Source organism: Drosophila sechellia, chromosome 3L (assembly GCF_004382195.2).
Source record: "Drosophila sechellia strain sech25 chromosome 3L, ASM438219v1, whole genome shotgun sequence".
Lineage (NCBI taxonomy): Eukaryota > Metazoa > Arthropoda > Insecta > Diptera > Drosophilidae > Drosophila > Drosophila sechellia.
Genome location: NC_045951.1, coordinates 16,656,628 through 16,673,581, shown reverse-complemented (window position 1 = coordinate 16,673,581; position 16,954 = coordinate 16,656,628). Strand labels below are relative to the sequence as shown.

At 44.0% G+C, this 16,954-nt stretch overlaps 1 protein-coding gene across 12 annotated transcripts in view; it reads left to right on the top strand.

The window, feature by feature from the left end:
- The window catches only part of LOC6606055 (RNA-binding protein Musashi homolog Rbp6), a 170,861-nt gene that overhangs the window by 135,013 nt on the left and 18,894 nt on the right, over window positions 1–16,954 (top strand). For all 12 annotated transcript variants that reach the window (XM_032717520.1, XM_032717519.1, XM_032717523.1 and 9 more), the window contains 2 exons: window positions 10,967–11,015; window positions 16,850–16,932. In XM_032717520.1, the coding sequence (XP_032573411.1) occupies window positions 10,967–11,015; window positions 16,850–16,932 (132 nt within the window). The remainder of the gene's footprint in view (window positions 1–10,966; window positions 11,016–16,849; window positions 16,933–16,954) is intronic.

The window sequence follows — 16,954 nt, the reverse complement described above, 5'->3', positions numbered from 1 at the left end:
CGTTGTGGATTTGAAACGATAAGGTTTTTTGGAATTTATAAAGTTCTTTAAAACTGTCAATAATTGTTTATGTTTTTTTAACACTTTAAATGATTTTACAAGAGAATCAAGAGAATGAGCAAAATGGAGTTATACTTTGTTGATACTGGATTTTATTCTTTAATTCCGTTTTAAATAACTAAACGTTATATGCAATTTAAAATGGCAAACAAACTCTCATCCGCCAGCTTTCCTTTTCTTTTCTCAAATGAGCATTCATTTTGCCCGCTGCGTAAGCTAACCCTAAGCTCCATTTATAATGCTCCTTGCACTCTGTAATCCGTGACCGCGATAATCGCCTCTGGTCCGGCATAAAACTCTATTTCCAACAATTTGCCCCGTCGACCGGCAACAATGGCACAACAAATGAGCATGCGATTTGCTTGTGTCAGCGGAGGTCCAGCGGTTTCGGTATGGTGCGTATGGTACAGTGGAGACCCGCAGCATCATCATTGGGTCGGGACCGCAAGTTCCCTGGGATTCTTTGGTTGGCCAGAGCTTATCTCGGTTTCATTACAGTTATTGTCGTTGTCATCAGTTTGCCATGTGCCACAATGTTGCACAGAAGACAACTTCAGCTGCAACTGCGACTGTGAATGCGGCTACCGTTTGCCACCCCATTTTTGCCAGGATTTTCCTTCAGATTTACCCCCCACCTCACCCCGGCCCGTTCTTCAGCAGTTTCCACTTCTTAGCTGAGCAACAACAAGGGCCACACTTCCGCTGGCTGCTTGAAATAAAAACTTGCTTGATTCACACACAAAAAGGGGTAGGGGTGTGGGTCGGGAAAATTGCACTGCAGCACCGCAACAAAAGCTCCACACACACACACAGATTCGCTCACCAACACACACAAAATACGCAAGTACAACATCTAAATGCAATGCCATAGAAAAAATGCAAAAACGCAGTTTCCGTGCAAAACAAAAATAGCGAAAAAAGCAGCTATACAAGAAAAAAATGCTCGTACATAATATAAGTGTAAGCGTCGATTTGGGGGCGTTTTGCGGGGGCGTGACTCTGCCAGCTTCACACTTGAACACGTACAGAGCCCGCGGCATTCGACGTCTTTGACTTGCCAATGCCAAATCCACCCACAACCACCCACAATCACCCACTGGCCACCCACCCACCGGGCTTCTCCTCACATTAAGCGAGCGCTTAAAAGTATGCTACAGGATTTGGCATTTGCTTAAAAGCTGTTTCGACTGATTCGTAGGGATTATTTGATTGCGAGGCGTTTGCATAAATTGATTCTAAAGCGGCAAAAGCAGTAGCAGCTGCAATTCTAAGCTCTTGTTCTTCTTCAGCTTCTGGCCCGCCTGCCAGTTGGGTCTGATTTATTACACTCGTTTCAAACACTGCGGTTGCTGGCCGGCAAATGGACAATGCCCAGTGCCGCCTGCCTAATGCGAAATACGTTAAATAATAAATAAATATAATGAAATATATGTGTGGGCTGTGGACGGAACTGTGTGCATGTCTAGCTGTCTCCTGGTTAGGCATAAATTCGTTTTATCTGGATCCGCAAAACGAAAATTGCATCAAAACAAAGGTTTTCTCTACACATGGCAAAAAAAAAAAGGATCAGACATTTGATGCAAAAACAAAAATATATGTTGCACTAAAAACCAATGGCCGTGAGATGTAATTAAACAAACATGATGTGGAACAATATAATAAAAGTAAAATGCCTCCGAATTTACTGCGGTTATGCAATCACTCTTAAAACTGTATAATCCATTTCATATAAAATAGCAGTTTCTATAACATTTTCCTGTTAAGAAACAATTTATGAATAATTCAAATAACTAAATTTTTATATGATTTCAACTGATTTTGAGCTACGACAACAAGCTGAAAGGTAAAAGGAAGTTTTAAAATATTTTGAAGGTCCTGTTTGCAACTTTTTTGCTTGTGTATTCCTACCCCTCCCGTCGCCCCCGCCTGCGCCATTGGGTCAACAGTTTCGGTAGCTGTTTGGCGGTGACGTTTTTGTATAATTAATTTTTCTTGTTCAGTGGTTTTGTACAATCAACATTCGATGTAAAAACATTGCAAACAACTGCCACGCATACAGGCGCACTTAAAGCGGACTCCCACACACGCACACACACACGCACACACATGCACATATGCAGAGATGCCATACATACACGGAATGCCACCGCAGGACAACGAGCAACAACAAGCTGCTGCACTCTTGGGTCCAGTACCAGGTCCTCCGCCACGTCCTCGTGCTCGTCCTCGATTTCGTCCTGGCTGCTTGCATATGCATGCGAAAATGTTAAAGCAAATAAGAAAGAGTGTGAAAACGAGCAGCTTGCCATGTAAACAAGTAAACCAATAAGTGCATTGGTGTGTATAAAAAGGATATACACGACGAGCACCGAACCCTTCGAGTGTGTGGCTTTAAAAACTGACCAACTAAATCCCCGGTCTCAGTTGCAGCTTCACTTCAGCTAAGCCCGTCCTCGGCCAAAAAGTCCGCCCACGAAAATCCGAAAAGAATAAAACCAAAAAAAAAAAATGATTCGATCCCGAATATACAAACCAAATTGTTTAATGAATTACTCGCGCTCGTGTTGCCTTTTCTTGTTGTTGTTTGCAAAATTTGTTTACGCAACGCGTGACGCTTAAATGCTAAATAATGCAAATGTAAATGCGCTGGCATTGTTTGAGTTCGCATTTATTTGTCCTTCCCGCTCGCTGCCTTCTGTATCCTTGCAATCCCTTTTTTCCTTATAAGCTGGTAATTATGGCAGGGCTTCAGCGAATCCTTACGATACGACGCACCCCACACGCTAATAAATTCGCTATAAAGCAGCTGAGATTTTGTTTATGCATTTCACGGCATTCTGAACTTAATTGCTTGCTGCTCTGATTTCGTATTCATTGATGTTTGCTCTTTGATTGTATAATTTTAAGATTTTCCAATCTGCATTTTATTTTCACAACCGCCAAAGGATTTGGCATATAGAAAGTGCTCGGTAGCTTGAGTTTTGAAGAGCATTCAGTCTTCGTGTATTTAGACAATCAAAATTCACCCGACCGATTTTGTATTAATTTTCTTCGTCATCGTTCCGCAATAAACATGAAGCGAAATTAACATATTTTCGCTGGTTTTCCTTGCCTTTGTTTTTCCTCGTTTTTGTTTGCACTCTGATCGATTTGTGCCGCGTAACTAACGAGGAAAAGGCGCCGCCCTTTCCCATTTTCGGGCAACTTTACAATTGGTCAGGGCTTAAGCCGTGGAACATTTTCAAGTAAATCCCCTTACCCGAATTGCGGCTCTAACTTATGATTCGCGAAAAAATTACATTAGAATTGCAAATTGCCGGCGGTGGCATTCAACATGGCTAAATAAAAGTTGTGTCTCTCCGCCCATGGTTGGGGTCATATGGGGGAGGGGGCGTTGCCGAAGGGGGAGGGGCGTTGCCGACAACAAACAAACTCAAACATTTATGACAATAACTTCTTAAATGCTTTGTTCTTGCCGCTGTCGTCGGGCTCTCGACGTGGATTCCGCCCCAAAGACCAAGAAGACCAAGGCCCAAGGATCCCAAGCACCGAAAGTCCCACGAAAGTTATATAACGACCGGCTGGATCCTTGGCTTTTTCGGGTCCAGCATTTCGACGTTGAATTGAATTACTTTTGCTCCAGTTGAAATTTCAATTGGCAGAGGAAGGTGGCAGGAGGAAGGAGCACGAAGAGATGGCACATGTGCAGCCATATGCAATGCACTGGCCGGAAACGGAAATGCACGCTGCCATTTTACCATGCCGCCCGCCCGCACACACACACATAAGCAGTCGAAATGGGTAGGAGAGGGTGAGAGGAGGGAGGATACAGGGAAAGCGAGAGAGAGAGGAAGCGGGGCATACAAATGAGGCGTTGAATAATTGAAGACATAAATTCGCACTTGCACATACTGAAAAAATATAAGAGAGAAGCTTTTTATTGTTGCCGGCTCTTGGCTCTTGGCTTCCGCTGGCGCTCGAGTTGGATATTTTCCCCTATTTTCCCAGCCTGCCCAATTCACTTTTTATTCTTACGTATTTTGCATTGCTCGCTACCCGGCAGCATGTTTAATTCCCAATCTCGGGCGCAGCTCGGCGACCAGGCCACCTTTGCACTCGAGAGCGCAGTGGGTGGCCAAGGATTCGCCACTCAACCTGCCGCTCCACCGCCAGCCACCAGCTCAGTGACCCACGGAAGGAGCAGGTTCAGGAGCTGCAAGGCAGTAGCGGTGGAGAGTTGCTCGTTTAACTTTCATGAAATTATAATTTGCTTTGTAATTCGAGCATCCTTAGCAGCGATGACGGGCCAGCCAGCCAGCCAACCAGCCAGGAGCAAAGGGAGCAGCAGAACCTTTCCAAAGACCCAGAACGCAGCAGCCAGAAGCCAGTAGCCAGGAGAGAGAGAAACCAGCAGCCAGAAACCAGCACTCAGTAGCCAGAAAAGCATATAACTACACATTGAAAATATTTTAATTAACGAAAATTGTTCTGCAAGTTGTTTTATATGGCCGTCGAGCAACTTTAACTGCTGCCCAAAAAAGGAGGCGGATTGGAATAGAAAGAAGGTCCCTGGGAAGAACTACCCTCTCGCTGAGAAAACCAATCCCATTAGAAATCTCAATCCCACTCGCAAGTCTCTGCAAAAATATTGAGCAGCTGCTTCCATTCTTGGAATGGCACACACACACATATGTATATATATTACATTGGTTGGAGCAGTACATATATCTTACTTATGCTCGCAAAGATTAAAAGTTTTTCAGTGCAAGTTCTTGCCTAAGCTGTAACATCTTTGTATGGCCCCAATAGACCCCCTTAACCCACCATCTTCCTTTTGATTTCATTTTTTTTATATTTTTCTTTTCTGCTGCCTTTTTTGTGTCTAACCCGCTCAAGTTGTTTGGCCTGCCGCAAAATGTGTGTGTGTGTGTGGGCCTTTGGGTCGAGCTGGCGAACCTTTTCAAATCCGAAATCGATATTAATTAAATTTTACTAGCTCACACGAAGAGCTCAAGAACTCTGCGGCAAAGTAAAAAAAAAAAAAGAAAAAACAAAAAAAAAGTGACAAAGTTTTTGCGGCCAGCTTATTAAAAGTGATGACAAGCTGTGGCCGAAAAGAAAACTGTGTGCGAAAACTGCTTTCATTAGGGTTATAATGGAGATTGACGCCGCTTAAAATGCAAGTTTATCTTTCGGCATGGCCAGGCAAAAGCAAACTTTGCTTGTCCAGCAATTTGATAAGTGGGATAATCCCGGGCACGAAACTAATTTGAAAATGCTTAAAACACTCAGCTACTGGTCGCTGTGATGTAATGATCTGGGAAATATTCGATATCCGTTCGGTCAATCCAATCAAATTATATGGCAGGCCGCTAACAAAAAAGGTTTATGTAAATATTAACTCTTTTGTGCTGTCCCCTAACCTTTTGCTGACCTTTGTGGTGTCATAGTGCGTGCCCCATTAGGTTTTCAGTCATTTCATTTGCTTTTTTCCATTAATAGTTGATCTACTAAGCCCGGGGCAGCAGCTATGCGAAACCGTTTTCCATCATTCGCCATTTGCCATTCCCTATCTATCTATCTGTATCTACGTATCTGCAGCTGTTTCTATATCTTTCGCCCCATCTCTTCCTCCGATTTCACAACTCTCTACACAGCAATTTAATATTCATACTTGCGTTCCGGTCGTGCAGCTAATGTTGGGGCTTGGTTTCGGTTTCGGTTTTGCCACACTCCCATTGCTGCCGTTGCTGCTGCTGCTTTGGCATAACAAATCAAGTTGCGGATTATAAATGGAATCCTTTTTTAATTGAAATATATATCCTGGGCCCGACTCGCACGAGTGCGGCTCATTAATGTGCCACTCGACCATTCCCAGGACCTTCGTTCAGCCCTCCTTTGTCTCTCAATCGCTTCGATTGATGCGTTTTTGATTGCAAGTTTACCACAAACAGATCGTTCGAACGCAAGTCTGTATATGTGGCACAGTTGCGGTGGAAATTATAGCGTTTGCGCCACAAAATTAATTAATTCGGTATATTTTTGAGCATGACAGTGACTTATTTGGTTTAATATGTGCCGTTGAGTTAATTTATTTCGTTCGACAAGATTTAAAGCATTTCACCGAACTATACGTAATAGTATCTCAAAGATATTTGCTAGTTACTGCCCAGTTCTATAACTTTTACCGCAGCTGTGTGCACATAGTATGTGCTAGCAGAGGAATTGAGTGGTTTGGTGTTGGGCATTACTCATACGCAGCGTGTGTCGGTAGCAAAAAGCAACTTAAATTCTACTTACAGCCAAATATGTAATAAATACGAGCTTAAAAAAGTTTATCTATATTTCAACCGCACGCAGTCATGTGCTTACACATACCCACACACACACACTCGAACATCGGTGGGGATTGTACATAAGAACTCGATGCTGTCGGCCAGCGAAAGTTTTTTGAAAGATGTCCAACCCCCGGGAAACTGCCAGCATCGCACACGTCCAGCTCGGAAAAGTTCACTTTTTCCACAACTCGCCCCAAACTACAACAATATCTGCTGGGGCTTTTTTCCGATGTGGCACAAACGAAAAATAAGTAACTGCCGAGTGCAGCGGACAGACTATCATTAGATGTATGACTATTCAGTTGCAGCTTTAAAGCGACGAAGTGTCTGCGGCTCTTTTGCCCAGCATTTTTGAAGAGCGTCGGCTGCCGGGACTCGTCCCTCGTCCTGTGTCCTTCATTTCAATTTCCCAGGCAGCCGCCACAGCCACCAAAAACCAAATCCTGACAAGCCCGACGCCGTATAAATTGTCGCAATCAAGCAGGCATACAAAAGCGGGGGAATCCGAACCAAAAAACGGAGCGGGCATGAGAATCCAAGGAGAAAAAAAGAAAGTGCGACGCAGAATCGAGAAAACCGCCAGCAAGATGAATTACTGCAAATTATCCAGTTAGAACTTCGGGGACTTTGAAACAAAACCAAAGGCGTCCTGGCTGGGCAGGATAAAGCGGATGTTCGCAGACGGACATCGGAGGGTGGGAATTGCTGACGATTTAACGAGTGGCCGGGCAGAGCTTCATCCATCCGTTCCGGCATTAATATACGGGTGTCTATGGAATGTGCATTCCCGGATGCCGACAAAGTGGAGCGTTCCACGAAATCGCTAACAAACACGATTGTTCGCATAACCAGCCAGCCAGCCCTACGCTTCTTAGCCGCAACTTTCGCAATAAGCCGAAATCATTATGCACTTTTCGTTCTCACAAACTGAACTATAAGCTTTACTTAAGCGTAGAAGCTACATTTCAAGGAAATGCGAGATATATACACAGTTGGTGAGATGTATACACATAATATTATATGGTGCTATTCAAACATCTCATAATTGCTATCATACAGATAGATTTACAAATTTCTGTGAAAACAACGCATCTTTTAAAGCTCGAAAGGAGTAGAAACCTTGAATATTACTCCATATTAGGAAAACTGTTTCCGCCAACTGTGGAAATTTGACTTTAACCTTTTCCTATTTCCAGCCTGCTTGTTGGCTCTTTTTTTTCTATTTTCATTCGACTGGCCACTGCCTAATTCTTCTGGGACGGGAACTCAAATAAAAATCACCCGCAGCACTCTTTGTCGGCCACATTCATTAATGTCAACGGCAGTCGCCTCGTCTAGGACTCACTGTAAGCACATAATGTGCCGCAGAACGCATAAAATACATATATACATGCCATACAGACGCGTACATATACAAATGTCTGACACTGTAGTCATCGTCTGAGTTTCAGTAGTCTGCCCGCTGTTTTATATAACGATTACGATAATGAAGCGTCGCCGTTTCCACTGAGCGCAGCATTTTTGTACACAAAATGAGCCAAATGAATGGCCCGGCTTTTGGGCGCTTCGATGGTGGGGCGGTGGTTGAGTTTCAGGGGGGGCGGGGGGAGGGAGGGGGGTAGTGGCGGTACAGCATCAACGTCTGTCGTTGATGGCTTTTTGAAGTTCTCCGCGATGGCAGGCGGCGCAATGATTGGGGATTATTACGAATTAATGAATTCAGATTTAAATAAAATTACGCGCGCCTGCTTGTTAGTGGCACACACATTTACATACATTTGCGGCCAAGATAATAGCACTTTTGGCTTTCAGTTAATTGCGAAAGTTAGTGCATTATCTCGGGCACCTTAAGGTTGTGCAAAAAATTTGATTTCAAATCAACAATGAAGTCTAGTATACGAATTTAAAAACTTAAACTAATATTTTATGGAGTGTAGATTTTTCTGCTATTTTATAGCAAAATGTAGAGATTTGCTATTATTGCAGCGGCAACTGTAACCCATATTACATACAGACATACCCGCCTTTTGTTGCTGTTCATTTAACGTTTGCTAATAGAATTAAAGTTTGCGGTTGCCCGATGAGGAATGGGAGTGGAAAAATCAAGAAGGGCGGGGGAAATCGGAAAATGGGCGGCATAATGAGTCGGCCACCGATCTAGGGGCAGTGTAATTATGACAGCTATAGGTGGGGCAGAGGGGCCATTCTCCCATTCTGCCATTTTGCCATTTGGCCATCGATGGGCGGACATTAACAACAGGCCGCAATTCGAGCGCAGTGTTCGCTTTTCCAGTTTTGCCCGCTTAATTAACAACAACAATTGCAATTGTGCTGCCCCGCCCCCATCCGCAGTTCTGTGGCACACCGCCCCTTATCCTTGCAGCACCTGAGCTGGCAATTTTTGTGTCATTTGGCGCGTGTAACCTTCGCCGTTCGTTTGTATTGTGTTGCGGCATTGTTGTTGATTGTTAATTGAAAAACAATGTTGTAGCTGGTTGCATCGGCGGCTGCACTTGAAGAGCTGCGAATTGCGAGGCGCGAACAACAGCTACACTGGACGGCAAAAATTCAGTTCATAAATTAATAAAATATGCCATCGAAATCATAATCCTATTAGATTTTACAATGCATTATTCATTTTACAACAGTATTGGCTGTGTAGGTATATACAATATATTATGTCTAGTTTAATACATTTAAGAATGTGTTAAATTGTACTTAAAAAGTCGAAAGTTTATATAAATGAGTAACCCTATATACTATAAGGCATCTTAACACTGTGATTAAATTTCGCAAAGTTTTGTATGCAGCCTGGTGTTGATCAACTTTTAATTTAAAACTGAAATGCGATAAAAGCCATTTTTATGGAAGTTCATAAATCGAATTCAAAGCACTCAGATCCAATGAAAAATCGCCTTTTTTCCCGTGCAGCCTCAGAAGCTGCAGAGTTTTCCAGCGATGGGGTGGCGGGCGGAAAACTGCGGCGCAAGCTTAATTAATTTTTATAAGGCCGCCTTCGCTGGCATCGTGGCTGCATTTTAATTACAGTGCACAGGAGTTGCGAGTTGCCTTAAGCGCATTGATTAAGCTTAATCAATGGCCCATAAGCAGGCAGTCAGGCAGGAGAAGATTGGCCAAGATGGATGCAGGGTTGGTCAGGGGTATGAGGTATCCAGGGTCAGCTTGCAGCTCATTAAAGGCCGCATCGCAACTTTGACAAGAAGTGTGCAATTAGCAGTTGGGCGAGCGAGCAGCGAGACGATGGCAAAGTTGTCACATTAAAATTATAACAAGACATCCTGGTCCTTGAGTTCCAGCCAAAGGATTCAAAGAAGTCAAAGAAAAGGAGGTGCTTTGTGGCAAGATAGAAATGGGGATTCTAACCCTATGAAACCAATTTGAAAGGTTTATTTCAATACAAGTTAAGTTTCACTGGCACCATAACCTTTAACTTTGATTAAACACACAATAAACTTAATACTTGACCAGGCTAATTGGACAGGCTTTGGTAAGTTTATGGTGATAAGTGATATGTATGGTTGATTTGCAATCTAATCTGCTATGTTAACTGAGCATAAATTTGGGCATTGGCATTAACTTTACTAGCACAAGCAACCAAAGGCTCCAAGCATATTTGACAAATTCCAAATTAAGTCGTATCAATAAGTACCTTAATTAAGGCCCAATAATATATTATGAATATAAATATCTCATGCTGTTGTCTGAATGCAAAATTCATTTGATATCTGTCATCTATCATTAATGCCTCAATTTAACAACTGCACAATTCCCGTTGACCAATGCAATTGAGCCGCAATCTGATTGTGATGGCCAATTTAGCAGCACATTCGGTGCATTCATTGGCTGCCTCAATTAAAATATCAAATGACAGTCGGTCAATCAGCCCGTCAGCCAGTCAGTCATTCAGTCAGCCAGTCACTTGGGCAGTTCAGCATTCCCTCATGTCCATTTAGCGGGTCTGTAATGAGCCAGTCAGCCAGTGGAAAGTCAGCGCAGTTAGTTAGTTAGTTAGTGCGCTGGTTTGACAGTCAACTATCATTATAAGTTCTTTTGCGCCATAATGGGTAAAAGTTTTGCGCCCCCCGCCAAAGCGGTGGGCGTACGAGGGGCGTATTGTAGGGCGGTTGCTCGGTTGGGTCAGTACACTCAGTGTATGTGTGTCGGTTGGCCATTGTGCGCACTCACTTTGCAATTAGCAGCAGTTTTGTCTGCTGCGAACATTTATTCAGGCCATTAATTGAGTTGCTCGCACCGAGGAGGCAAACTTCGAATGCTTATGCACCAACTGAAACAAAGAAGCGAACAAGTGCAGCAAAGTCGCGGCAAAGTGGATGGGAAATGAAAAATGGCCAGATCTTAGCATAGGAAAGAGGAAGTCTTATAAAATTGTTTGTGATTTTGTGCTTACATACCAATACAACTTTTCACGATTGGGGAGCTAACAAAAACTTCAAAATGCCACGCTGACCAATAATACAAACCTATTTTAAATTAAACGGCTATATTTTCTGCTTGTCTAACTAGACCTTTTATTTTGCTCTTTTCAGATCGAGGATGCAATGTTGATGTTCGATAAGCAGACCAATCGGCACAGAGGTGAGTTTTTTTTCCTTATCGTTATCGCTATCGCTGCTGGTGCGCAACAATGCCACAAAACATTTGCGGCCCATTTCCGTGCTTTAACGAGCCGGAAGTGCGGAGCTTAGCAAATGCACAGACTCAGACACTCGAATGCTCTTCCTCCACTCTCCACACAATGTCAATGTATCATGCATGGCAGGATGCTCATAAGCAAAGGGCTAATACAGTTTTAAAACGTTGTTGGGGCATTAAAATGGACGGGCCACAGGATGTAGAAGGACCCGAAAAGATTACCTGCCAATGCAACCGGATATAAGTGCCATAAGAGACGGGCCATCCTCTTACGCCACTCAATGGTTGTTGCCGGTTGGGTGGCAGTGGGCGGTAGGGCGCTGGGCGCTGGCTGCTTCATACGTAGGTGGCAAGTGGGCGGGGCAGGCGAGCGAGGTCAGCAGCTGAGGTGCGCTGGCCGGCAGAAGGCTTAAATCTCCAGTGTACATCCGCTACACGAACTTATAGCGCACGACTGCGTCCATTGCGTTTGTCCAGCTGTCCGTCCGGATTCCGAGCGGCTGTCAGAATGTCCGGCTTGCCCTGCACTGACAGAAAAGTAGGGAGTTATCACAAATCAGCTCCTGAAACCGGAACAACATAATTTAAGCCGCTTTAGAACTTGTTAATTATGTCAATGGCTAAACTTGGTAATAACTTGACGAATTTAATATAATCGACCATTTCTGTAGTTTTAATAGTAGGAGGCTTAATAAATTTTTTAAATTAAGTTTAAAATGTATTTGCAACATAAATATCAATTAAGTGAAATGTATCATCCTTGAGATGATGTTTTGCTGTGACATATTTTTGTGGCTTTTCCCCCAGTGCCTGTCCATTTTGGGTGCTGTTGTGTCCTTCGAAGCCTTGTCGTTGTCAATTTTGCCTATTAAAGTTTTAAATGACGCCCCGAATTTCGCATTGCGACCAGGTCTCCAATCCCATTGACATGTCCCTCTGGCAGGAGAGAGAGGAGGGGGGTGTCCTATCGGGAATCGGGCTACAACCTGAGACACGGCACATTAAGATTGATGTGCCCAATTTTGCACAAACCAAAAACACACACTGAGCCCACCACATTCGCATCCACAGCCACCTACACATCCACATCCACATCCACATCCAGATCCAGATGCACACAGGTCCTTTGCCGCTGCTCAAAAGTAATTAGCTCACACGGATACGAACAGCCGCATGCATCAATAGTTGTTGCTGCACAATCATTCCGCAACTTGCCCCCGCAACCCCCACTAACACCCCAATCCGGCAAGCCACCCTCCCCCCGCCAACCACCGGACATTGTTAACTTTTGCGCCCTTCAAATTACGCACACGGGAATAAGAAAACATGATTTTTGCTTGTGCGCGGCCCATAAAAAATTGTAGCATACTTCTGTGCGCCGCACCGCAGATAAGCGCAAAAAAAGAGAGTGGGCGTCGAGAGGGCGGTGGCGGGGGGCGTGGCAAGTCAGCAGATAGAGCCGTGGGCCCACAGAACATTTCGCTTAATTGGACGCTGGAGTACGCTGAAACTGCATGATGATGCAGTCATACATACATAAAAAAGCGAAGCCTTCAAAATAACCAGGCAGCCCCGTCGGCAGCCAATAAAAACAAATATGAGCCATTTTACAAATAATGCGAAGGCCGCCCAGCCATCACATCAAAGATTTAGGCATCAGGAGAACTGGCGGCCATAATGAGCAATATGAAATGAGTAACACACATTTTCTCACCTTTTGTTAATAGTCCAATTTAAAGTTCAGTATCTCAATTTTATTATTTATGAATTGTTATAGTATTGAGCATATTTTTTATGAAAACAGTAGACAATATTTTAATAATGTCCAAAGTAAAAGCTATAAGTAGATATTTAAAAGTAAAAGACACATTAGTTTAATTGGGCTTAATTCATTTATGGACAATAATTAATTCAAGGACATATGAGCTGGGAATCGAAAGCCCACTTAACTACAACCCATTGACCAAGAAACCATAATGACCATGGGCAACTACTTGAGCGAATTTCCACGAATCACCTACTTTAGCGACTTTGTGATTTGCCAATTTTCCCATTAAAAATGCATTGGGCGGACAGTTTAGCCGGTGACACGACCACGACTCATTGGCCAAGCAATTCATTTTGGCCGGAACATGTCAGCCTTGCAAATTACAATTGCGTGCATCGATCGCCGGATGAAATATGCAGGATTTTATTGTTGTTGCTGCTATTGGCTGTTGGCTGTTGGCTGTTGGCTATTGGCGAGCGGTAAAAGCCAACTGCCCAACTTCACAGGCGACCAGCGGGCAAGTCAATAGAAAATGTGTGTCGTTAATCAAAGGGTATTAGTTGTAGCTGGAGCCTTCATTGCCACGAACCAGGAGAATGGGGCAGGAGCCGGAGGATGGGGGACAGGACGAGGACATCGATGGCGACTTTTTGTACAGTCGGACGATGTACGATGTACGACCTTATTGCCATGAGGAGTCGGAGTCCGTTGCCTACTGGCACTTGCGATATGCCTGTAATTGCATTTTATCGATCCGATCCGAGAGCCCCCTATATATGTCTGTATTTGTATGTGGCAATTGCCACGTACACACACACACGCCAACTATAATAAAGAAGGGGCAACGAAAAAAAAGTAGAAAAAAAGGAAAGAAAAGTGGAAAAGACGTCGTTGGTTGCTCCGGCTACACGGCAGCAAGTTTGTTACTCATTCATAAATCATGTGTGCAGCCCAGCGACACACACACACACACATAGACCATCGGACGAGCGGACATATAGACAGATAGACAAATAGACAGACATTCTAACGTGGTGGCACAGAACTCACACTTGCACCGAAACTCACAAACACCCATCCCATATATCCGTAAGCCTGGTCACTGAAAATTGCAGCGGCGTTTTTCCTTTTTCCTACTAACAAGACCGGTGGCAGTTGGCCCAGAACTACAACTACAACTAAAACTACGACAACCGTTTCATATGGATAAAAAAAATAACAAGCTATAGGCAGCGATATATGAATATGCCATAAAACAATATAGGCAGGCCCAAATAGCAATAACAACAACTGGGATGACAACCACGCGGGCGAAGGCAATTGCAATTACAGTGGAGATGCGATGAGGTGCACTATATTTTTGGACCGCGAAACTCATTGATTTTTATACACAAATTTGCCATTTTTTAATTAAATTCAAATGAAAGCATAAAGCTGTACAAAATAGAAAAACCTCTACATGTTATATGCAGCTTAATTAATATGATGCAATGAATATAAAAGAATATAGTTTTATTGGAAAAATAAACATTTTTTTAACATTTGCTGACTCAGCAAATTATTGCAAGAATCTTAAGAAAAAACTAATAAAATACCTAATAAATTCACAGAATAAAAGTTGAGCTACCTTAAAGTATTTTTTAAAGTTCCCCTTAAGCAATCTTGCCTGTACAAATAGAGAGTTCAGCGCAGCCGGGCTGCGACCGAAACTATGCTATGAATTTCATTTGGCAAGCCAAGGACATGCCCAACGTGCGCCTAAGCAGTCCATTGTAGGAGGTTTGGTGGGAGGATGGTGGTGGGTGGCTTTTGCAGGGGGTGGTGGGTGCAGGGGGGTTGTGCTGCTGGTGCTGAGGATCGGGCAACTTTTGGGGGCCGGCTTGGCAGTTGGCGTCGCCAGCCGCCACTAATATTAAAATTGAAAATTTTGTAATTTTTCTTTTTGGCAAGCCGGCGCAGCGCAGTCATAACAGCAGCTGGCTTTGGGTCCTCGTCCTAGTCCCTACCACCGGCGCCCCCTCCCCCCTTTCGCCCAGAGCATATATCTGTGTCCGCTTCTTGGCAATAACATGCATGAGTGTGCAATTTTTGCAGTTGCCAAGACCATCGTCAGCTCCTATCGCTCCAGCTCCGTCCTGCGGGAAATTTTCGACAGGTAAAAATGGCGGCCTGGCTGAGAACTCAGACTCACCTCAGAGCCATAAGCCTCAAGCCACGGAATTAACTGGGCAACGAGCATTGCTTCATGGCTCATGCAACACGGGCGCATTTGTATCCAGCAGATACATTTTTGATTGAGTTACGTATGGAGCGTGGAGCGTGGAGCATGGAGCGTACCGAAACTAGCCGGCTTCATTTGTTCCACGGCTGATTTATGAAGTTGCAACGGAATAGAAGACCCGTGAGAAACCAAATGGACGTGGAAAAAAGAGCTCTTAAATTACGAAATAATAGAGGTCTTGGGTTTAATCCAGTTCCCAAATTATAATGCTTTCAAGGTTCTTAAAGTAACTTATTCTGAAATAGTAATTCTATGAGGATATAAGGACCTTTAAGATTTAGTGTTCTTTTAAAAACCGAAATGCATATGGAAAATTCGATGTTGCATTTTCATTTTTAAATTGTATTTCGCCGTGTAGCTGGCGTGCAGCATTGCAACGTGCGCTAATTTTATATAATTAAAACAAATACAAACACACTTAAGGAGGCGAAGGAAGCAGCCCGCACATTGTCTTCAGCAAAAGGACCTCGGAGCTTCTTCAGCTCGGCACATGTCGCTAATAAGCCTGCGTGTTTACTGTTACTTCTTCCAACTAATTTGTCAGTTACGCCCAGCTAGGCCACGCCCCCCGGTCCCCAACCGCCCATGCCGCCCACCGCCCGCACGGCAAGGCAAACACACGTACACAAACAAAATGCGGGCGGCGGGGCATCAGGTGTCTGCACTTGGCCTTGCTAATTGCACAGAGAAAGGGAGCCCTTCTTTTTCGGCCATGTGAAATCTCAGACAATTGCGCTAATTGAAAAGCCCCGATAAGGCCAAAGTGGCGAAATCGGAGGGAAGAAAGCCGTTTTGCAAGGGAATAGCGAAAGGCTGAAAGGGAGACTACCATAGAGCTCCATCTGATAGGAAGTTCCTTCTTACTTCGAACGAGTAATTCGAGGGCGTTTCTGGCATTTTAAAAACTATAATTAAGCCATTGCAACTTCTTTGCCGATTTTAGGTTGGACTTTCAAACAGCTCAATTCCTTAGCTGGTTTCAGAAAGAAGTACTCCCTAAAAAAGATAATAATATATTTATTTTACATAGTAGAAAAGTATGAACCCAATGCAATTCAAGCCCCAACTCCTTGCTGACTAGAAATTCTAGCAACTTAAACTTTCGCCAGCACAAATTGCAGCGGCAACAAATAATAGAAATTTAATTAAGCCATAATAAATCCTTTACCAATTCGTCGGGTCCCACAAAAAACCACCCAAGATCCCCCCGGAATGACTTGACATTCCAGGAATTTAAGTTCTCCGTCAGCCTCCAATTGGAAGATATCAAAAATGGCTCCAATGGCCGGCCATTAGGACAAAGTTATTATGCCCCCGATCCCAAGGCGCTCGTCGAGGGGCGGGCTAGGGGGGGGCGTGGCCGAGAGCTATGTCCGCTGGCCAAAGTTTATTATGTAAACTCGGAGCGGGCAGTGTTTGAATTACTCGCCCAGCCGCCACTTGAGGCCCTGCAGGGGATGCATATTGAGGTCAGCCGGAGGACAGCAATCCTGAAATGGCAGGGGTTAAGGGTTTCCGGGGAAGGTGGTGGTTCAAAGGGGCAAGGGGGCGTGGTAGGGGCAAGGGGTGAACACTGGCTCTGTCTCGGTCTCGACACTTGAGTAAATTATTTAGCCGCTCGCTCGCTCGCACAAAAGCATATTTCGTTCAATTTTTGCAGCCCTTAAACTTTTTTGCCCACTCACACTCACTCACTGACTCACTCACTTTGGCTCTTTTCTCTTGCAGGTTTTGGCTTCGTTACATTTCAAAGCGAAGATGTGGTAGACAAAGTTTGCGAAATTCATTTCCACGAGATAAACAACAAAATGGTAAGTGAAGCGTGGCGGTCTG